This window comes from Podarcis bocagei (assembly GCF_964188305.1).
Source record: "Podarcis bocagei genome assembly, chromosome: 11".
NCBI lineage: Eukaryota > Metazoa > Chordata > Lepidosauria > Squamata > Lacertidae > Podarcis > Podarcis bocagei.
In genome coordinates this window covers 7814244-7838040 of record NC_138136.1, presented here as the reverse complement: position 1 = coordinate 7838040, position 23797 = coordinate 7814244, and the positions used below count along the sequence as shown (strand labels likewise).

The window sequence follows — 23797 nt, the reverse complement described above, 5'->3', positions numbered from 1 at the left end:
ATAGGAGCGCGCCGTCCTTAAGCTCCCGCCCCCTCCAGTGACGCCACCCGCGCGCCGTGACGTCGAGCTGCGCGTCGCTCCGTGCGCCGTGTCCATGGACAACCTCGGAGGACGGGGCTGACAGGGCGGAGCGGGAGAGATGGCCTCTTCCATGGTCAGAGCCACCGTTCGGGCCGTGAGCAAGAGGAAGATTCAGGCCACTAGAGCCGCCCTCACACTGGTCAGTCCTTGAAGGGGGGGGGAGGCGGGTGCGCGCGCACTTCACCTTTCGCTTGGGGGCGGGGCTTCTCGACCCTCCGCTGGCCGGTAAACAAGAGGACTGCGCAGGCGCAGTTGCGGCGTGTTCCGGGGGCTGGGGGAGGGGCACATCACGAACTGGGGGTGGCAGGCGGAAGTTCGCAGGGTGAAGCGTTTCCCCTCCTTGCCTGTGTTGGGAGATGCCATTCGCCACAGGAGGGAAGGAGATATTGCTCTGCTCCTGCAGGTTATCTCTGTGTGTGTAAAATAGAATTTTTATTAGTTTTCAATTACAGTACAGTCCAATAATAGCCTCATAATAACAATGCCAAATTATAATACAGTTACTAATACCAATCATTCAGGTACCAAATTATATAATTTAGGCGGCCCCCCCATGCAGTCTCGTTGGTTCCCAAGCCTTTGCCTTAAAGGAATTTACTTGGGAAAGTCCTGTTTCTGCTAAGGTGGACCACATAATCATCATCATAATAATAGTAGTAGTAGTAGTATCAATTTATTTATATAGTGGTACCTCGGGTTACAGACGCTTCAGGTTACAGACTGCTAACCCAGAAATAGTACCTCGGGTTAAGAACTTTGCTTCAGGATGAGAACAGAAATTGTGCGGCGGCAGCAGGAGGCCCCATTAGCTAAAGTGGTGCTTCAGGAACCGTTTCAGGTTAAGAACGGACCTCCAGAATGAATTAAGTTCTTAACCTGAGGTATCACTGTACTCTGCCCATCTGGCTTGGTTTCCTCAGCCACTCTGCCAACAGAATGTTCAAAACACAATAAAACATCAAATATTAAAAGCTTCCCTAATCAAAGCACATAGGGCTCTTCAGACAAGTTCCAGCCACTGAATATGTTACATGCAACCATTGAAAATGTAGCCTAGTCATCTTCTGTGTCTGATCATTGGAATCTCTCTTTCTTTTTACAAAGTGGGGGAAGAATATGAGAAAGGATTTTTTTTTATAGGCCAAATGCAGTATGAGTAGCATAGCATGTTTTTTCTTCCTTCCTTCATAAACCCTCTTTTCGTATTCTGGACAACTTCTTTGCGGAGTTCATGCTGGGGAGCAGGATGGCACCTGCTAGGTTCATTCCTTGGCCTCCTTGTGCCTGACCCTTCTCTCCCCCTGCCAACTTAAACAGATTGGTTGGGTAGTCAGCAACCATAGTCAGTAAGGCAAGAACAAACGTGGCTTGTTTTGTCACCTGAATTGGATATAACACTATGCCCAAGATCGTGGTTTGTTCTTCCTGTTTGGTAGCAGGAAGGAGCAAAGTAGTCAAGATCAGTGTGTTCTTCATGGTAAGCTGTTAACTATGATTAGCATATACAGGTTGAGCGGTTGATGTCATGGACTGGCTGGACATCAAGGAATGGTGAGAGGCACCAGCTAGAGAGCCCCCAAGGAATGATGGCTCAGAGCCTGGAGATTGGTGGTGGGATGACAGTGAGTGGTCAGAGTGAGAAGACTTGAGAGGAGGATGTCAGCCTGGGTAAGCTCAGTTGGTTAGAGGTGTTGGAAGAGGGAACAGGGTTTAGTGAGCAGGGAGAGTCTGTGGCAGAGAGAAGCAGAAGTGGAAGCAGGAGAGGATGGAGGCCAAGAGGCAGAGATGAGTCAGGCTGGTGAAGAATCCAGGGTGTCTCCTCCTGCTGCTGTGACAGGCTGCCCTCCTCCCCTGGTCTCCCGGGACCAAAGGAGGAACAGAGACAGGTGCAATGGCGAAGTTTCAGATTGCTTGGGAAGGACCCAGGAGAGGAGGAGATTTAGGTAGTTGTGGGAAGGCTGGGATCGTTAGCCTCTGCAACTGCCTCTCGGGGGCAAGACCTACCAAATAATTGCTGTGCTCATTAAGCCTAGCACTTTTGAACTGACCTTGTTTCTTCTAATGAAGAGTTAGCTTCGCTTACTCGGGGTGATTTGTTCCAGACAGTTGATTCCTTTTTTATACTTCACTGAAGTTTATTCTTTTCTCAGAAATTTGCATTGGTTTCTGTGCTGCAGTGTTTGTGACAATTAAGGGTAATCAGAGTAGAATCTGTCCCAGAAAGTCACCTTATTTATGTAATTGAAGATGTTTAGAACTAGTGGCATTACTTAAGTTCATGGTTACTTGGTTTGGATTACAAATTTATCCAACTCTTAATGCTCATTCTAATTTCATACAAAGCAACATCTCTCCAGAAAGTTGTTCTTGTGCTCTGTTTATTATCCAAGCTGATGTGTCTCCCTCTGTGCACTTTGTGTATTACAGCAGCAACATAGTAGTCTCCAGGACACCTGATACCTATCTTAAGGATTTGGGGAAACTATTTTTCTCAGGTGCCTGGGAAGTTGCCTTGCAGCATCCAGGGATTGAGGTATCCCAGTTGCCATAAAATTAGGGAAATGGAAAGGAAAGGAGACATTGGGCTGGACTCAAAGATGGGGGGTGGATTGAGACCATGTTATGCCGTTGGAAGTGTGGCAACCAAATTTTGGGATTGTGCTTGATAAAACTTAGAGTTGCTGAGGAGTTCTATTGTTTGCTGAGCCCAGTTTTGAAGTAAACCAAGTGAACTTCACAGATCTCTAGTTACAACCTAATCCTAAAATATCAAGAAATCAAATAGTTGCTGTTCGTTGCTAGTATGAGCTGTTGATCGTGGGGATATGAGAATTTGTACTGAATCTAGGCTCTGAAAGTGGTGGGGAAAAACAGGTTTTGATTTAAGATAACAAGATGCAGCTGAGTATTCATCTAATCCAAAGCTATTCCTAAAAACCTTTCAGACCCCATCGGCTGTGCAGAAGATAAAACAACTGCTTAAAGACAAACCTGACCATGTAAGTAGAGATGGAGGGTATGCCTGACATTACTCATCTGTTTAATATTTCCATGGAGGCGCAAGTCACAGCAACAGCCAAGGCGACATTTTTCCACCTTCGCCGCATCAAGCAGTTGGTCCCTTACCTTTCCCGCCCCGACCTGGCCACAGTGATCCATGTGACAGTCATCTCCAGGCTTGACTACTGTAACTCGCTCTACGCGGGGCTGCCCTTGAAGCTGTCCCAGAAACTCCAGCGGGTACAGAATGCTGCAGCGAGGCTCCTCACAGGGTCTCTGCCATGGGAGCATATTCATCCAGTGCTTTTCAAGCTGCACTGGCTCCCGGTGGAGTACAGGGTCAGATTTAAGGTGCTGCTTTTGACCTTTAAAGCCCTTCACGGCCTAGGACCCTCGTACCTACGGGACCGCATCGCCTGGTATGCCCCACGGAGAGCCTCAAGGTCCATAAATAACAACACCCTAGTGGTCCCAGGCCCTAAGGAAGTTAGATTGGCTTCAACCAGAGCCAGGGCCTTTTCAGCACTGGCCCCAACTTGGTGGAACGCTCTGTCTCATGAGACCAGGGCCCTGCAGGATCTGATCTCTTTCCGCAGGGCCTGTAAGACAGAGTTGTTCCGCCTGGCCTTTGGATTGGAGCCAATTTGATTCCCTCCGCCCCCCTTTTTCTTTTTTCTTTTCCTTCTCCTGCAATGAGGCTCCATTTTAATATTTTAATGTTCCATTATTTTAATGTTGTATTTTATTTTTGTTTTTAAGTTGTAATCACTCATCTTGTTTTTATTATTGCTTGTAAGCCGCTCTGAGCCCGGCCTTGGCTGGGGAGGGCGGGGTATAAATAAAAAATTATTATTATTATTATTATTATTATATTTGTTTACATGTGCTGCTGTTTGTTATAGTTCTAGCAGATACTCTGTGAATTAATACATTGTAAAATAGAGTGAATGGTGGACTTTGTATTTTAAATTTGAAAATATACTAATCTTGCAACTGCATGTTCAACAGTGGAGAAAGGCAATGCTGTTCCTGGTGAAAATTGTTTTAGAGTGTTGCATGTTGATAGTGATGAAACTTCACTGTTGTTTTTCACATGTATTAAAAATAAAGTGAAACGTGCTGAGCTTCTTGATATCATGTGAGAATGTCTGGAATAACATGTGATTCATTCGTTATTAAGTCCATTGTCCCAGTCCTTAAAAAGTTAGTGCTGTTGGGATGTATCCAGTTGTGTCCCACTGCTGCTAGAAGGCTCTTAGATCCAGCAAAAGCTTCCATTTGAAAGCAGGAAATGTGTGGATTGCTTGCTTGCTTGCTTGCAGATTCCATTGGAGAAGGGCTGAGGCTCATTGGAAGAGAATCCATTTTATAAGCAGGTTCCATGTTCAATCCCTGGCATCTTCAGTTAAGGCTGGGAGAGAACTCTGCCTGGAGATCTGCAATCATTCAGTATAGACAACATTGAGCCAGATGGACCATGGTCTGACTCTGTATGTTCCTATAACCCCCTGCACCATCTCTTATGCTGTTTAAAAGGGTATTTCAAACGTCTGCAGAAGATTTTGGGGTTAAGGAAAGGTAGAATTGGCAAAAAATATCACCACTTCCCTTTTACACTTAGGTTTTTTTATCCAGGAGATGCTTGTCTATCAGCAGGTGGATACAGTTGGATGCAACTTATGAAATCTACCAAGCTTGAATCATGCACAAATTGTTGACGTCACTGAAACTCAATTACTTTTTCCTGATTGGGAGACCAGAGAATGTCAGGCTTTCGTTTCTATGTAGACATGAAATTTTAGTAGATTAATTGACTGTTGCCTTGTAGGCTTGCTATATTAACATTCTGTACCATTTAAAAAAACATTTTTTATATTTTATAATTCTACTTTGTGCAGCAGTGTAAATGTACTAATCATATTAGCTGAGGTCATACATGTTTGAAAACAATTTATTTCTGCTGATGCTATGAAATTTTTAGATTAATTAAAAATGTTTTCTTACTGGTTTTTTAAACTTATGTTTCAGGTAGGCGTTAAAGTTGGTGTCCGTACAAGAGGCTGTAATGGACTTTCTTATACACTAGAATACACAAAATCAAAGGGGGACTCTGATGAGGAAGTATTACAGGATGGTAAGTGTGTTTTGGTATCCCAGAGATAACTGCAAGTCCTTTTTTACTCCTCCTCCTTTAAAATATTGTTAATGCCATTTAATCTCAGTTGTGCATGTTTCTCACTAAACTTGGTGTCCGTAAATTAAAAAGTAACCCTAATTCACTTCATTGACAAATTGACTTTCTCTCAAATAAACTTGGTGCTGTCGCCAGTCAGACTTGATTTCTGTAACTAGCCATTAAAGGTCTAATATTTGAATGTGCTTCTTATGTGGTAAGTTTCACATACTGGAGCAGCACTTCTAAGTTTATGCTTTGAATCACAGCTTTGAATGGACAAAAATGGTCCATCAGAATTGAGACCGCCAAGACATTTTAAAGAGATTGAAAATAAATCACTAATAGATGGCATCAGCTCAAGCGGACTAGAATTATGCTGAATTACGAAGAAAGCACTTTTTCTGCAGTTAGAGCAGGGCAACCATGCAATGGTTGCAATCTAATTTGTGGAGGGGGGTGTTAAACTGTAGTACAACAGGCCTGAGGTCTTTGTAGTTTGTCTCTGGGTGAAATAATGTGTCTTGATGCATGCTAGGACAAGGATTAGCTGTTCACAAATGTTTTGCATGGGGGTGGGATCCAGAATTTGCTCTCTTTCAAATCTCATAATTGTTTCTTCTTCTTTTTGTCAAGGTGTTAGAGTGTTTATTGAAAAGAAAGCACAACTCACACTTCTAGGAACTGAAATGGACTATATAGAAGACAAACTGTCCAGTGAATTTGTTTTCAATAACCCAAACATCAAAGGAACGTGTGGTTGTGGAGAAAGCTTTAACATTTAAAACATCAGGACTGTTAACTTTTAAGACCACAAAACTGCTTTCTGAAGTAATCACTCAGTGTGTGTGTTTTCACATCTTTAGGCTTTGTAATATACAGCTGCCTTCACAGGAGAATAAAAGTACTGTGTTTTGAAAGTGTAATCTGTGTGTTAAATTCTAGCCCTTGCATATTTTGGGTTTAAGAGTGTGGAGAGGAATTCGTCTGCAGAAGCTCAGAACGCTTAGGTTTACTGTAAGATACCTCTTCAAATTTCAATCTGCAAAAAGCTCCTGTCAGTTCTTTGCAAGACTGAAAAATATTGTATTAAGGCCATATGGCTACTTTTTAAATCTTGGATTGGAAGGAATTCCAGTACTGTAGGCCTAACATTAATGCATGATTTAAGGCAAAAATAATCCTACCATGTACTAGAATTTTACAAAGTATTTTTAGTACTTTCTCTTCAAACGTTAAGTGTGAATTTTGAGGGGCATATGATCTAATAGAGTTGAGGTGAGTCAAAATGCAATCCTAACAACATCTACTTTGAAGTAAGTCCTCTTGAATTCAATGGGACTTACTCCCAAGTAAGTAGGGTTAGGATTGCAATCTAATCTGCATTTCAGACATCATACACATGCAGATATTCTGCCCCCTCTTCTCTCCCACCATGCTATTGTTATTCTAAGAGGCATTAATAATTTTTGGTTGCCACTAGGAAAGTCACTAATATTTTAAGGAACAATGTAGTCGGTGTGATTTTAAAGAAGGTAATGCAGAATATTTGATGTTGCTTGTTTTAATCAGTTTTAAAATATTCTGAGGCTAATTCTAAAACCACTCCCTACATTTCCTAAGTCTAGATATTTTATTTTATTTTTATGTTCCTGTCAAGCAGCAGAGGACACTATTTTTCTGGGTGATGTGATTTTGTTACCCTAACAGCTTGTGGCCTGAGTTAATTTTAAGAAGTCTTCAAATTTCAACCTAAATAAGAACAAAACTTCTCACTTGTAAAACCATCTTTGAATGTTGATAACGACTGTTCAAGTAGGGAGGGAGGAGTAATTTCTTTTTTTAAAAAAAAACCTGTTTTTATTTTAATGAGATTTATTATGTTTCATATTAATGATTTTTTTTTTAAAAAAGGCTGTTTATATCATCTTCCAGCTAACATACTGTTGCACATAAGAAGGTGGCGGCTGTTTTATTAGTTTGAGAAAACTCAGAGCCATTTTTTCACCCCAGTATTTCATAAGGCTCTGTGTAACTAATGTTCTAACGCTGGCAGTTATCTTATATAGACAGGCATTCATGCTATGCTTGATGTGAGAGGGATATGCAGTGTGGGGAGGATGGTACATGTGTTTCTGTGCAAGATTACTAGTGCAACAACCTTATCAACTGCCACAGTTCTGTCCATTCAGGCCTTGGCGTTTAAGTTAAACATTGGGAGTGCGGGAATCTTAACTGTGAGGACAGTTCGGCAGTGGGGCAAACTGGTGAGCTGTGGAATCCCTGCCTTGCAGACTTCCTTGAAAAAGCTCAAGGCAGGCTTTTCCTACATAGTAAATTAAATGTGCAACTAGGTAAACTGTGCGCAAACACCGGCTCCCTCGGCCTGAAAGCAAGATGAGCGCTGCAACCCCATAGTCGCCTTTGACTGGACTTAACCGTCCACGGGTCCTTTACCTTTTTTACCAAATGTGCAACTTTAAAAAATGCTGGAAAGAGGGAAAGACGGTTCTGTGCAACTTTGGCATGTTGGCGCACTAGAACTCATGTGCTTCTTATGAAGCAATATGTTGGAAGATTCAGGACTCAAAAGAAATTTTTCCAAACTGAGGTTTGGGGTTTGTTTCCTCCCAAACAAACTTAGCAATCATGGTTGGTTTTAAGGGAACAAACATGAGGCTGGGTTTGGGTGACAAGAAGTTAGACTCTGGCTTGTTTCATTTGGTGTGTCAGTAACAGGAATGAAGAATAAGCACGACATAGAGTGTGTACCAGTGTGAAGCTCATTTACATTAAACCATGGCTTAATGTACTGTGCAAAGCAGGCCAGTGACTTAAGAGCATGTCTGAGACTATTAGAACCTTTGCTTAGGACTGCTGCATTTCTACCCTGTGGAAGTTTTGGGCTAGTGCAATCAAAAATTCCATATGGAGAACAGCCCCAGTATTTGACTGCTTCTTAATGAATGAAGAGGACACTGAATGTAGACAGTACTGTGTAAAAATGGTATTGCTGTATTCTTACATCTTAATATTTTTAGAAATGTTGTATATTCTGTGTTTTATGAAAGTGTGCACTTCAGTACTATGAAAGTACAATGTATGTAAATGCCTAATGCACAAATTGGAAGTAAATTTTTGTTAGCTGTAGCTTAAGAGATTGTAACTATTAATCATCTATCATGTGTGCAATAATGTAATGTTGACATGTAATAAATATTACCTTTTGCTAAACATGGAAAACACGTTTTGTAGTTTCTACATCAAATCCTAAATGATTTTTTTAGATTTCTGCTTTAGATTAAGGATCTTTACCCTACACTTCAACCAAAGCAAGGCTCCTCCCAACAGGGCTTACAAATATCTGTAAGACAATCTCTGCCTTCCATTTTATAATCTAAAAGCAACACTCAAGGAAAATGGGTTGGTAGGGAGGAGGAAAAAAGGAAACCCAATCACTAGTTCTTAGTTACAAAGTTCTTGTAACCAGCTCCACCTGGTACGCAGGCTGAGACCCTACCTGCCCGCGGACTGTCTCGCCAGAGTGGTGCATGCTCTAGTTATCTCCCGCTTGGACTACTGCAATGCGCTCTACCTGGGGCTACCGTTGAAGGTGACCCAGAAACTACAACTAATCCAGAATGCGGCAGCTAGACTGGTGACTGGGGCTGGCCACCAAGACCACGTAACACTGGTCTTGAAAGACCTACATTGGCTCCCAGTATGTTTCTGAGCACAATTCAGAGTGTTGGTGTTGACCTTTAAAGCCCTAAACGGCCTCGGCCCAGTATACCTGAAGAAGCGTCTCCACCCCCATTGTTCTGCTTGGACGCTGAGGTCCAGCATCGAGGGCCTTCTGGCACCTTCTGGCGGTTCCCTCATTGCGAGAAGCAAAGCTACAGGGAACCAAGCAGAGGGCCTTTTCGGTAGTGGCACCCGCCCTGTGGAATGCCCTCCCATCAGATGTCAAAGAGAGAAACAACTACCTGACATTCAAAAGACATCTTAAGGCAGCCTTAAGTTCAGGGAAGTTTTTAATGTGTGACATCTTAGTGTATTTTTGGTCTTTGTGGAAGCCGCCCAGAGTGGCTGGGGTACAAATAATAAATTACTATTATATTATTAATGAGTCAGAATGGAAGAAGTTAAAAGGAGTGGAAGAGCCAAAAGTTGCTGATCTCTCAGCTGAGCCAACGGTGAGATCCTGCATTCCCATCCTCCACTGCTTTGTTCTCATGGTTGCTGTGTGTATAGAGATTTAGGGGTTTCTAGGGATTTAATAAAGACATTGCACCAATCTCAAGGCACACGTCCCACAAGCCTGGCTTCTAATAAAGGCCCGTTACTTAATTCCAACGCCGAGCAAGTAAGGCACCCTCAAAGCTAAATAAACATCAAAACTTTGGGGCCGGGTTGTATTTTGGCATCTAAAACTTCTGACTCAGATCAGGGCCAGATTTAGGTTTGATGAGGCCCTAAGCTACTGAAGGTAATGGGACCCTTTATGTGTTCAGGTGTCCTTTGTCAACAACAAATTGTCGCTGTTTTTTGTGTTGAATATATGCTATATGGTAATTATGGACCTAATAGGTACCGAAAACCATTTGCACATAACAAAATATATATTTTATCAAAGTATTTGATACAGAAATGAGCAAACCAGTGATATTTTAGGAAGCGGGCTACCAGGCAGGGCCCAAGACTTACATCATAGGAGCCTACACAACACAAACACTGTTGCTGTGTGTAGGTTTTATTTTATTTGTTTTTTATCTTATATTTTGGAAATGTACATCCAGTGGTTTTTTTCCTTTACATTTTTCGGGGGACCCCATGAGAGTGGGACCCTAAGCTATAGCTTGTTTAGCTTCTACGTAAATCCAGCACTGCTTTGGATCCCATGCAGCAAGCAGCGATGGCAGGGACAGGCCGAGTGTCAACTCTCCACTTGAAGGTTGGCCTTAATAATAATAATAATAATAATAATAATAATAATAATAATAATAATAATAAATTTATTTATACCCCACCCTTCCCCGTTCAGAAAACCGGTCTCGGGGCAGCTAACAAATTTAAAACACTTAATTGATGCAACAAAAAACAGCATAAAATACCATATAAAACGTGAATAACAATAAATTCCGAATTCAAAAATCAATTTAGGGGGCAAATCCATCCAATAAACATTAGATGATCACCAGGGCTAGCTGGCTAAATTAGTCCTATTTGGGCCAGTGAGGAGACCAGGGGAGAATTAGCTGTGGGATCCCAGAGAGGGTAATCTTCATAAAAAGGGGAGGGGGAGGGAAGGAAGGGGAATAAAAGATCAGGCTAAGTTCAAATTAAAGGCCAGGGGGAATAGCTCTGATTTACTGGCCCTTAAGGGAATCCCAAGGTCCCTCGCAGCGCAGCGATTTTGCCCGCCCGGCTGCGGCTCCCCGGGTCTGCCTCCGGCCGGGCTCCGCGCCTCTCGCATTCGGCGGAGGGGACTCGGCGCGCCGGGGGCACCGTTTGGAGAAGGGGCAATGCTCGGATCGGTTCCCTCCAGCCCTGATCTGGGCCCCGAAAAAATGCGACGGCAGATGCCTCCTTGAAATCAGCAGCAGCCCTGGCCCGATTCCCTTCCCCGCGCCCGGGCGTCATTCCCCCGTGCCGCCCGCCCCCCCGGCAGGGAAAGTTGTGGCGTGATAATGGGGTCACTATGAAAACCTCTCCCCGCGCCGACGGCTGCCGGCCTCGCCGCGCTTGCTGGCCCGCTGCTGCTCTTCTGGGCAGCACGATTTGCTTCCGATCGGGTTCCCTTCGATCCAGTAGATCGGCGCCCTTCTGCAGCGCCGATTCGCCCCGTCGGTTTCTTGCAGCCCCGACTCCGCCCGGTCTCCCAGTCCAGGGATTCAAGGCTTTGTTTTGGCGCTGGAGGCAGCGTCCTTTGCTCCCCCCGCCGTCTCCTAGCAACCCAAAATGCACCTGCCCTGAAATCTTCTCGTCCGAGATCAGGTGTTCCTGGAAGGTGCTTTCTGCATCCATCCCGTGAGTAACGATGCTGGCACCTGTGAAGGATAAAGAAGGCTCCTAGCGCAGGCTTCCAGACTGGGTGGGAGGGTTCACACTGTTGCCTATGTAACCAGGGTGAGGCCCCCCCCTCAAGTAAATAAAAATAACTGAAATTGTAGAAATATTGTGACAGATTTTATTGAGCACTTGTAAAGGTAAAGATATAAAGGGACCCCTGACCATTAGGTCCAGTCGTGACCGACTCTGGGTTTGCGGCGCTCATCTCACTTTATTGGCCGAGGGAGCCAGCATACAGCTTCCAGGTCATGTGGCCAGCATGACTAAGCCACTTCTGGCGAACCAGAGCAGGGCACGGAAACGCCGTTTACCTTCCCGCCAGAACGGTACCTATTTATCTGCTTGCACTTTGACGTGCTTTGGAACTGCTAGGTTGGCAGGAGCAGGGACCGAGCAACGGGAGCTCACCCTGTCGCAGGGATTCGAACTGCTGACCTTCTGATCAGCAAGTCCTAGGCTCTGTGGTTTAACCCACAGCGTCCCCCGCGTCCCCTGCTGAGCACTTGAGGTCAACAGAAATTTAAAACAACTGTGATTGAGACATTTCATTCCCAAACTGCTAGACCAGTGGTTTTCAGCCAGTGTGCCGTGGCACCCTGGGGTGCCTTGAATGATGGTCAGGGGTGCCGAGGGCAACACTGGTCTCTGTCCCTCCTTCCTTCCTTCCCTCCTCCTCGGATGCCCTCTCCTGTCTCTGCCTCCCAAAGGCTTGCACAGCTGTTTGTTGCAGCAGCCCTGCTGGCTATAAGCTCCACAAGAGAATGGTGCCTCTGGGAAGCCCCTCTCTTTGGGGCAGGGTTGGGGGGCAGTTCAGAGACCAGGGGCGGCAGCAGTGACTGCCCAGAGGACTCCCAGGGAGAGGGGAGAGGAAAGGAGGCTGAGGGAACAAGCCACAAGGGAGGGGGTTTGTTCTGCAGGCAAGGGGGGGGGACATAACTGGGCTCCTGAGCCCCACAGGCCGTTCTTTTTTTCTGTGGGGACGCAGGGATACACATACCATTAAACATTTTGTGAATCTTTGTACTTTTGTCCATTTACAGTGGTACCTCGGGTTACCGGTAAGTACTTAATTCGTTCCGGAGGTCCGTTCTTAACCTGAAACTGTTCTTAACCGGAGGTACCACTTTAGCTAATGGGGCCTCCCACTGCTGCCGCCGCGCAATTTCTGTTCTCATCCTGAAGCAAAGTTCTTAACCTGAGGTACTATCTCTGGGTTAGCAGAGTCTGTAACCTGAAGCGTCTGTAACCTGAAGCATATGTAACCCAAGGTACCACTGTACTGTATTTATTTTCCCCGATTTGAACTATAAAATGGTGATTTTCTTGAGTCAAAATGAGACTACCCCTAAACATTTTTTTTAGGAAAAAAGAGCACTGCCCACAGGGGTGCCACAGAAATAATGTAGTTGGCTAATGGAGCTGTGGACTCAAAAAGGTTGAAAACATCTGTGCTAGACAGAGCCAAACAGAGGATGATGACTGGTGGTGTCACCAATTGGGGGGGGGGGGAGGGATTCAGTTGCATAGAGGCAAATTCAGATTACAGAAATAAGGTTGGTTAAGAATGTAAAAAGAGCTCGCTGGATCATGCCAGAGACCCCTCTAGTCCAGTGTCCTGATTTCACAGAGGCCAACCAGATGCAAAGCATAGCCTTTGTGGCTAGTAGTCATTGATAGCTTAATAATAATAATAATAATAATAATAATAATAATAATAATAATAATTTATTTATACCCCGCCCATCTGGCCAGGTTTCCTCAACCACTCTGGGCGGCTTCCAACAAAACATTAAAATACAATAGTCCGTTAAACGTTAAAAGCTTCCCTAAACAGGGCTGCCTTCAGATGTCTTCTAAAAGTTTGGTGGTAGTTGTTCTCTTTGACATCTGGTGGGAGGGCGTTCCACGGGGCGGGTGCCACTACTGAGAAGGCCTCCTGCCTGGTTCCCTGTAACTTGGCTTCTCGCAGCGAGGGAACCACCAGAAGGCCCTCCATTAATTTACCTCCTGTTCCATAGCTCAATTGGGCACTGCATGAAGTACAGGACTTTTTTTACCTGTCCTGAATCTTCTGGCAGCTTCACTTGATGTCCAGGAGTTCTGGTGTTATGAGAGACGGAGGTGGGGGAAAATATCCATCCACTTTCCCTGCAAGGCATGCCTTTGTAGACGTCTATCATGCCACCTCTTATCTGTATGTAAACTAAAACATCCAAAATGCTGCAATCTTTCATTACAGGGGAGTTACTCCACATCCATGATCATTTTTTATTGCACTTAAAAACAAAATAAAATTGCACATTTATTTGATATTAAAGCAAATCATAACAATACATTTCACAACGCAGAGTACTAACCACAATACGAAACAAAATCAAAAGTTACACTACGGCTTTGTCCAATGCCATAATACCACAGAACAAACAGCCACTCCAATTCTCATTCTGCCATCACTGTCATGTTGGCTCCAATTGGCACCCAGCTACCAATGTGGTTTACTAGACATTTTCAATCATGTCCACAGAAAACTCTGTGATGATGATGGCATTGAAATACCTTGTTCTTCTTCAATAAAAGAGTAAAAGGAGACCGAGTTGTGTCAAACTATCTTTTTCCATTATAGTTTTGATTGCCCTTATTTGTACCTTTCCCAAGTCTGCAAAATCCTGGATTTGAAACTCTCTGCCACAAACTTGCTTACCCAAAAGCAGTAAGGAAAGTGATGGGAAAATTCAGTGGGAAGTGGGATAACCAGTGGCGTAGCGTGGGGGGTGCAGGGGGGGCCGGCCGCACCGGGCGCAACATCTGGGGGTTAGGGTTAGGGGGCGCAAATCCACGGGTTAGGGGGCGCAAATCCACGGGTTAGGGGGCGCAAATCCATGGGTTAGGGGGCGCAAATTACTTGCCTTGCCCCGGGTGCTGACAACCCACGCTACGCCACTGGGGATAGCACTTACTGTGAAACGGACAAAAGGTGATCTTGCCTCCTCACACACAAATCAGAGGGAATGCTCAGCAAATAAGTCCTCTGGAGGCAACCCAAATTTCCTGTGCATTCCCGCTGACATTGTCGCTCAAAATTTCGATAGAGGTTGTCACCTGCTTTATTGAACACCTGTCATCCTGATGTTTTTGCAGAGGTTATGTGACATTGCCAGCTAATGATCCTAGTGCAATTTCCCCTCACTTTTCCTATCAGTTTTGTAATTTTGATGGGATAATTGGTCTACTGGAATAGGTGGGATAGCAACACAATTTTGTGTGAATAAGCAGACCATCTGGAAGTGCCTTTGCGCACAAATTGGAAAGAGGATTATAGGTACATTTCACAGAAGGGGCTCCTATGCTAGGACACTTCCAAACAGGTGGGATTCAGTCACATACTGGCAGATTCGGGTTGTGTGATTGAAGTTGACCTGGAACTCTTGAGCGACAAATATTCTACCTTCCCCAAAAAGAATCAGACATTTAGCAATGAGGGCAGTTATGAGAAAATGCACTGGGAAAATGGGATAACACTTGCTTGACACAATTTTATATAAGCTCCCCACAAACAAGTCGGGAAGGGTGCTCAAAATATAGCCAATGTCTTCCAGCCTTACTGCAAGCTTTGAGCAAATGTATCAGGAGAAATGGAAGCAACTTTCCATCTCTTGCATTAAAAGCAACAAAAGAGTTTTCTGGCACCTTGAAGACTTGCAAATGTATTCTGGCATGGGTTTTCATGGGTCAACAGATGCATGAAGCATAATCCTGAATTAGTAAGCAGCCAGAGCCAGCCCCAAACCTTTTGCTGCCTGAGACAGCGAATGATGCCCTGCCCAAGTCATGCTACCCTAAGATGTATAGTACCCAAGGCATGCCAAGTTATTTTGGCATCCGCGAACCCTGTCAGTATTTATTTATATATTCAATTATATTTTTTCTATTTGCCCCTCTAGCTGTGGTTTTGTGGGGTTTTTTTTTTTTTTTTTTTTTTTTTGGCAATTCACAACATGATAAATCCAGTCAAAGTGTCATGTTCAAGAAAACCCAACATTGCGTTTCAAACAATATGAAGCAGCAACTAGAAATTTCCCCTGGCCTTGCAACAACATTAAACTTCAAGAAGTCCAAGCTGCATATCCCTCTTTGTCTTTTTCTCCCCAGAACAGAGTTGTTTTGCATTGTCAGTAAAGTGCAGCCATGATGAGTCAAGCTGAGGATAGCGAGGGAATAGACGATGGGAAGAAGAATGAGTTAATTCCCTTCAGCTACAAAGTGAGTGATTCATAATGAAAAAGCCAAAGAGAATTCTGTAGTCGCTTCCACTTTATCCATCTTTTTATTTATATATAGCTTTCCTTTCAGTTTTTTTAATCTTTTATCAGAGTCGGGGGGGAAATACACAAAACACTTAACTGGGAAACAAATGAAAACCACAGCATGTATATACTAAATTCAAAAAAGAGATTGTAACTTTAGTGGCTAAGAGACAGAATTATTTCTGATTTGTTGAAAGAGAGGTTTAATACACACATATGTGATATAATTGGCAACATCTCCATTGTGGGCTTTCCTTAGGAAATCTGTTATTCATCAGTTCTATTTATCAGTCACCAAGGAAGGGTAGTTCTCTGGGTGACTTAAAATGATAAAGCAAATCTAAAAAATAACAAATTCTAGATCAAACTTATTTCTAAATGGCACCATTTTTAGAGTGAAACCTGTCATATTTCACAATTGGAGAGACTAAAATGAATGGCTTGGGACATAGGCGCCGACTCCATGGGGCCTGAGGGGGCCCGAGCCCCCTCAAAAATTCGCCACCGCCACCCCTCCCCCAGCCCAAAATGCACAGGGTCGGGCTGCATGCCTCCTGCCCTCCCTCCCGAGCAAAAGCTCCACCCAATTTCCTTCGGAGCTGATTAATAGGCGCAGCACGCTCTCCCCTATTCGCTCACAAGGAGGCGGCGCCACTTTATCTGCATATTCATGAGCTTATTTATTATTAATGAGCTTTCCCGCCCCCCCCCCCCCAATATTTTTTATAAGTCCGCGCCCCTGGCTTGGGAGCCAGTTACATAACGGAGCACCTTCCCCTGTACTATCCTGATTGTGACCTGCTAAGGAAGCACTTCTGATAATAACATCAACACATGAGGTCAGAGAACCCATTACTCACCAAAGGGCCTTCTTGGTGATGGCCCCTTGGTTGTTCAACACCCTCCTGTCCCCAAGGTTTGGCAGGCACCAATGCTGTCTCTCTTGGGGTGCCAGCTTCTTCCACTCGTTTTGAATATGTGCGCAGATGGCCTGCACAGCAAGATGGTGATCAGTGTGTTGCTCTGTGTCTTATTTTTCCATTATAACTGATTTCACTCTCCCCTCTCCCCTCTCCCCTCCCCCCTCCTGGTTTTAACTGCATCTTATATTTTATTGCATTCTATATTATTACTGGAATGAGATCATCTATGGTGAAGAGAGGGATCTAAATCTCAGAAATAATAACGAAATAAATAGCTAAAATTGTAGCAAACACCCATTAATGCAAGAGCCAAACAATACACAATACACGGGAAAAAGCCAACCATTAATTCTGAGAGTTTCATATTGCCGCATAGAAGCTGTCACGGTTTTAAATCTGGTTTTAGCTTATTTTGCTTTTAATTACATTTTGAATGTTTAAATAGTTAATTTCAACTGTTGTTGTTTTTTACTGATAGTTTTATTGTTTATTCTTTGTGCAAAACACTTTGAGGTTTTATTACAATCAAGCTGTATATAAACTTTGTCAAAAAAAATACTTGGGTGTAATCCAAGTTAGCTAACCTCTCTATGCTATATACTAAATTAAAAAGTGAAAGTGGGAATCCTTATCTTAGGCCTTTTCTAAGGGCGATAGTTTCTGATTTCTGCCTCCCAGAGTTCAATTGTTTTCTTTTTCAGCAAAGTGCAGCTGAAATGAGTCCAGATGATGAGCCAGCCAAGAGCAGCTGCAATGTGAGTGATTCACAATGAAAAAGCAACAGACCGTTCTGCAGTTTCTCTCTCTCATAATTTTCCTTTAAAAAGAAGATTTATAAAAGCAGAAAAAGGAATTGCCAGTGGGATCAGTGGTCAGGGATGATGGGAGTTGTAGTTCAACAGCATCCATGGAGAGTTATAATTCCCTCCCCTGATCTGGTGCTGTTCAGATGATCGAACAAGCCGGTTGTCACAAGCTTTCTAACTAACATAAAATGAAATTTCCAGAACAGGTTTCTCTGGAATAATTCCTCTCTAAAAGAGCATGCTTTTTTCCTCTCTAGAATAGTATTTGTGGCAACTGTGCTTGGCACAGGTAAAGGTAAAGGTACCCCTGACCATTAAGTCCAGTCGTGACCAACTCTGGGGTTGCGACACTCATCTCACTTTATTGGCCGAGGGAGCCGGCGTACAGCTTCCAGGTCATGTGGCCAGCATGACTAAGCCGCTTCTGGCGAACCAAAGCAGTGCACGGAAATGCCATTTACCTTCCCACTTTGACATGCTTTCGAACTGCTAGGTTGGCAGGAGCTGTGACCGAGCAACGGGAGCTCACCTCGTCGCGGGGATTCCAACCGCCGACCTTCTGATCGGCAAGCCCTAGGCTCAGTGGTTTAGACCACAGCGCCACCCGCACAGGTACAACAATCTTAACACTGCTGTTTCCTCCTTCATGCATTTCCAGTTCAGAGCCAGGATGGTAGGAAAGCAAATATATTAGAAACTACTTTTAAAGTTTGCTACTGATGTATGGGAGGCCAAGTTTAAAAACATAAGCTGCATTGCATGTTGTTGTTTAGTCATTTAGTCGTGTCCGACTCTTCGTGACCCCATGGACCAGAGCACGCCAGGCACTCCTGTTCCACTGCCTCCCGCAGTTTGGTCAAACTCATGTTAGTACCTTCGAGAACACTGTCCAACCATCTCGTTCTCTGTCGTCCCCTTCTCCTTGTGCCCTCAATCTTTTCCAACATCAGAGTCTTTTCCAGGGAGTCTTCTCTTCTCATGAGGTGGGCAAAGTATTGGATCCTCAGCTTCACGATCTGTCCTTCCAGTGAGCACTCAGGGATGATTTCCTGAAGAATGGATAGGTTTGATCTTCTTGCAGTCCATGGGACTCTCAAGAGTCTCCCCCAGCACCATAATTCCAAAGCATCCATTCTTCAGCGATCAGCCTTCTTTATGGTCCAGCTCTCACTTCTGTACATCACTACTGGGAAAACCAGAGCTTTAACGCTGCATGGCATAGGACTGGGAAATACTAAAAGCCTTTGAACCCTTTCCTGCACCACACACATACACAACAAGGAGGTATCAGCCAACTCAAAACCACCCAAATTTTTACTGGGGGGGGGGGAATCTAGGATGAAGGAGGGGGGAACCCCAAAGCAGCCCAATGAAAACTCATTTCATTGTTTTGGCAGGAGGTTTCATGGTTCACACAGAGGAGGTATTTTTAAATATCTCCAGAAATGGAAGCAAAGGATACCCATAGAAATCAATGGGGGAGCCCCAATTGTTCATCATGTCAGGAACAGACACCAGTGTACACAAACACAAAACCACCACCTCCTCCCCAAAAATGGAGAGGGAAACCCAACAGGCATGCTCAGTGGGCATGGATTGCTGTTGAGGGGTGGAAAATTGGGAAGGGGGAATAAAGGGAGCTGCTGGGACCTTGAACAAAAACACGCCGCACTGTAGCAAGCCCTCGTTTGTTGTTTCCTTTTTTCCTTTCCTTACATTAAAACCATTGAAAGAAGTGATAAGCCGAACCCTAATTGCTCCCCACCTGGAATACCTTAATTCAGGGATGGATTGCTCTTCAGATGATGCTGAACTACAACTCCCATGAGCCCCATGAGTGGGTGGGAGCCTTGCTCTATATCTCCCCCGGGTCAGAAGTATGGTTGGTGACCATAGTGGGCAGAGACTTTTTAACAGTAGCACCAGGAGGGTGGAACTCTCATCCCTTTCTTTAGGTTCCAACCAAAGGTAGAGCATTCTCCCAGAGAGCTTCCGAGGCTCACTGAGAGATTACTGTTGCTGCTGTTTCTCAATTTGTTGCATTGTGTATTGCTGTGCTTTTTCAGTTTTATTGATTTTTGTCTTCATTCAAGCACTGGCGTTAACTGGCTTGTAGAATCCATAGATCAAAAGGTAGGGTAGAAATGTTTTAATCTATGACTACATGCCTCTGGCCATTGCTTGATATAACGGCATTGTGTCTTATTTTGTGTGCAGGTGTCGGAACTGATAATGACCCCTGAAAGCGTTAAACAAGGGCATGGAAAGCATGTCGATAGGCTGCCTTTTATGGACTCGCATGCGTCTCTTTTCCATGCCATCCGTTCAATCACAAAATCTATTAGACAGTTTGGAGAGCATGAAGGTGGCATAACCTTGAAGGTCACGAAACGTCGTCACATGGACCTTGGCACATCTCAGGATGAGGTTGTTATAAAGGAAGATCTTGATTTGGCTCAAGATTCACAGGATTCCGATAAAGACTCATTGAATCCTGACTTGCTGAGTCCTGTTATGGTTACAGATTCACAGGATCGCGATTTGGCTGAAGACTCAAAAGATCTTGTCTCACGGGAATCTGACTTGGCTAAAGATTTGCAGGATCTTGTCTCACAGGAATCTGACTTGGCTAAAGATTCACAAGATCTTGACGTACGGGATTCTAAATTGACTAAGGACTCACAGGATTCTGAGTCGACTAAGGACTCACAGGATCTTGATGCACGTGATTCTGAGTTGATTAAGGACTCGTATGATTCTGATTTGGGTAAAGACTCACAGGATCGTGATTTGACCAAAGACTCGCGTGGTCCTGAATTGGCACAGGACTCCTGGGATCCTTTCACATGGGTTCTTGAGTTGGGACAGGACTCCTGGGATCCTGACTCCTGGAATCCTGGTTTGGCTAAAGGCTCATGGGATGTTGACTACTGGGATCCAGATTTGGTTAAAGCTTTTCTGGACTCTGATTCAAGTTCAGCTAAAGACTCACAGGATTCTGATTTGGCTAAAGACTCACAGGATTCTGATTTGGCTAAAGACTCACAGGACTCTAATTCACAGGGTCCTGATTTGACTGAAGACTCACAGGATCCTGATTTGACTAAAGACTCACAAGATCCAGATTCATGGGATCCTGATTCAACTAAAGACTCGCAGGATCTTGATTTGGCAAAAGATTCACAGGATCTGGATTTGGCAAAAGACTCACGGGATCCTGATTTGGCTAAGGACTCCCGAGAAGCGAAAGATACTTCTGCACCTGTGCCTTCCAGTCAGTCTAAATTAAAAAGCAAAAGCGTTATTTCTAGAACGCAACAGAAACGTTACCTCATAGAACTGCCACCGGCACACCTGCTTCCTTACCTGGTTTTAATCAAGAGGGTCATGTCCTTGCCAATTTCCGCCATTCAAAAGCAGTGTCTTTCAGGAGAGATATTGTGCAGAATACAGTATTTTACACTGAAGCTGCAAAAGAAGAAACTACTGTCTCGGGCTGCGTTAGCAGAACAACCCACTCGTAGGCTACCAATAGTTCGAGGTTAGCAAATTTTATTCAGTTATGTACAGGTAGGAATGAAGGCTCCAGTAAAATTTACAGCCTAGTCAAATGAGTGGGATTAAGTGAAAGTATAGAAAATTAAATAGTTTATGGTTTGCAATGGAAAAAGCATGACATGAAGACTCCAGGCAAGCAGAGACTGGATATTCAAGCTTTAGTTCAGGTCATAAACATGACTATGAGGTGGACTTTCAAAACTATTTGGGCCTGATTGCTGCCATGATGAAAGCACCCCTGTAGCGGATCCCACCACTAACACCAGTTAATATGTAGCAGATTCGCCCCACTAACTGCCCCCAATTAAGCATAGCAGACCCACCTCACGGTACTTCAGTTAAATGAATGTCTACAATTTACAATTTCATGAGCGAGGAGCACTTTTTCCCCAGTTACCCACTCTCTTAGCAATCCCATTCCTGAGGTATTCCAGTTAGTATTACAGACCCAGGGGATCACCTCACCCCTTGTTACTGGTTTGGGAGTCTTCTTTTCTTAGAAGAACTCTCCCCTCACAGCTTCTACCTCTCCTGACTCAAATTTAGCCCTCCAGTTAATTCCTGTCCGTATACTTTCCCCAGACACTTAACCCAGTCTTCCCATCTAAGCTGTGAGGCTCTTTCCTCTTGCTATAGTCTTCTCATTGTGGATGTTCCTCTCAAATCAGAACCAGTTCTCCCTCAGACAAATCCTATTTCCCATCTCCATCCCTCTCTCTCAAACAGAACCTTGTCTCCCAGGATCTCCATACACATTGCCCAAGCTTGTGCCCCAGGAAGGTCACTTCACTACTGCTAACTTAGCAGTTTGACTTCACTCCCAGAGGCGAAATCCGTTGTCTCTCTCAAGCAGACAGATGCCAACAAGATGGGGTACCTTCACAGGTTGGCGAGCCCCATCTGCCCCTCATTTCCCTCTACAATACATGCAGTAGCTGGCTTCTTGACTGTTGGACCCACTCTTGGTCTTGTCTGCTCAATCCGCCGGAGCCTGTCTTCGCATGTAGGGGAAGTCTCCAACCCACTGAGACCCATCAGCTACCCTCATCTGGTTTAGCCGGCCAGCCGAGGCTGTTCCCAGGGTGTGGCCACTGTTGCGTGCCGACAGCTTCTAGGAGCCACAGGTGGGGACAACCTAGCTAGGAAGAGCACAACGTGTCCCCCACCAGAGGTACTGCCCCATCCCCAACGTGCCATACAATCCTACTAAACATATACTGATCAATTAATCAGCTATAAAAGTGTCCCTTCTTAACTGGGCAGCAGGGGAAATTACAAATATATAATTAGTAGCAGTAATTGTTGTAGAGGTAGTAGTGCAAGCGGGAGCTGCAACAAATTTGTTGCAGTGTATCATCTCCTCAACAGGAGTGGTCCTAGTCCAGGGGTTCAGCTAACCAGGCATGACCTCCTCCAGGATAATGTAAGCAGTAAACGGCAGAACCAGGCCACTTCCTTCCCATCCCTTTCTCCCATTTTCTGTTTTTGTTGCGTATCGAGACCCTGCAACCACCCCTTCGTTGGGAAATAACTCACACAAGGACAGAGATACTAGGTTTATGTTATTGGGCAAATTTGGCCACAACTTTATTGAATTACAGAATGTGAGCAGTATTGGCTTAGGCATTGATTGGACCTGACTATATCTGACTCCTGCCCAATGTGCAGGAAGTCCAGTAAGGGTAAACCACCGGTAGGGAGAGCCCTGTCAGTGCGAACCAACTCAAGCTCCCCCTGGTGTTCCCGTCGGGGTCGTGTCAAGGCCTTAGCCCCCCAGCCGGGCTTCGGGCAAGATCAACACCCCCGGATTCCTTTAACGGAATACCCTTAAGCTTGGAGGGGCAGGTGATGGCCACACCTCCCCTCCCCCACACAAGGTCAAACAATGCCTAACCGCAACCCTAACAAAGTTGTGATGATTGCTACAAGGTAGGCGAAAACCAAGTGGCCAGAGCCAATTTGCCAAGTGGAAAAATTCCTACCAGGCCCCTCGGACAACCAAGGCGGCCAACTGAGGTCCATAGCAAGGCCAGTGCCTAACCTGCAAAATAGGGAGGGAGGGCGGGTGATTGAGGAAGCGAGCCAAAGAGGAAGTCCACCGGCTCGCTCCTTGGTTTAAACTGTCCCGGCCACGCCCCCCCGGCCAGCGGATTGACTGGGCGGGCTCTGACATGGCCGGGATCCCCGGGCAACAGGGGACAAAGTCCCCCCCCACTGGGGAGTGGGTGGCCACGCGATCCACTGCAACTCCTCCCCACTGGGAAGTGGAGCGGATTTTTCCAACAGGTACTCAACATTCCATGCCTACTGGGCATGCTCAGTCCTCCTCACCGGGCTATGTTTGGCACTCTTGGGGTTGGCTTGGCTTGGCTTCACTTGACTTGGTTTGTTCGTGGTTGCTTTTTAATCTATTTCTGCCATACCTCCCACCACCACCTTTTGAATAATAAAAGCAATGTTTGCATCTGGTGTTCTTCTTTTCTTTTAAGAAACAGGCTATGTAACGTTTGATTGCCTGAGGGATCTACAGTGGAAGTTATACAAAGGCATCGCAAAACGGAAACCCAAAACAATTGGCGTGGAGAGGAAATCGTCTTACAGCTACGGAGTCACAGGAACCACCTTTGCCAAGTTTACAGAGTACGTCCTCCCTTTGATCCCTAAGGGCTGGATAGTTGATGACTCTCTCAAGTTTTCTGAGAATATGGTTGTCCTGTTTGCACAAAACACAGACTTACTGGAGGGCAGGGTCTGAGAGTGGAGAAAATCTGTCTGAAATGGCATTAAACACCTTTCGGTCTTGGGTGAGTTGTGTGGTGCTTCATAGCCATTTGCGTCTGTGGGCATTTTGGCATCTGCCATGACCAAGAATGGGATCAG

The 23797-nt window shown here is 44.8% G+C and overlaps 2 protein-coding genes across 2 annotated transcripts; both read left to right on the top strand.

Moving 5' to 3' along the window:
- Positions 1–50: 50 nt before the first annotated feature.
- Positions 51–6180, top strand: ISCA1 (iron-sulfur cluster assembly 1). The gene is made up of 4 exons (XM_081213960.1): positions 51–220; positions 3027–3080; positions 5110–5215; positions 5891–6180. The coding sequence occupies exons 1-4, from the start codon at positions 140–142 to the stop codon at positions 6037–6039; spliced, it is 390 nt and encodes a 129-aa protein (XP_081070086.1). The 5' UTR covers positions 51–139; the 3' UTR covers positions 6040–6180.
- Positions 6181–11159: 4979 nt separating this feature from the next.
- Positions 11160–23722, top strand: LOC308597710 (uncharacterized protein). Its single transcript, XM_081213734.1, has 5 exons — positions 11160–11284; positions 15476–15586; positions 17255–17308; positions 19577–20900; positions 23407–23722. The coding sequence occupies exons 2-5, from the start codon at positions 15512–15514 to the stop codon at positions 23670–23672; spliced, it is 1719 nt and encodes a 572-aa protein (XP_081069860.1). The 5' UTR covers positions 11160–11284; positions 15476–15511; the 3' UTR covers positions 23673–23722.
- Positions 23723–23797: the final 75 nt, after the last annotated feature.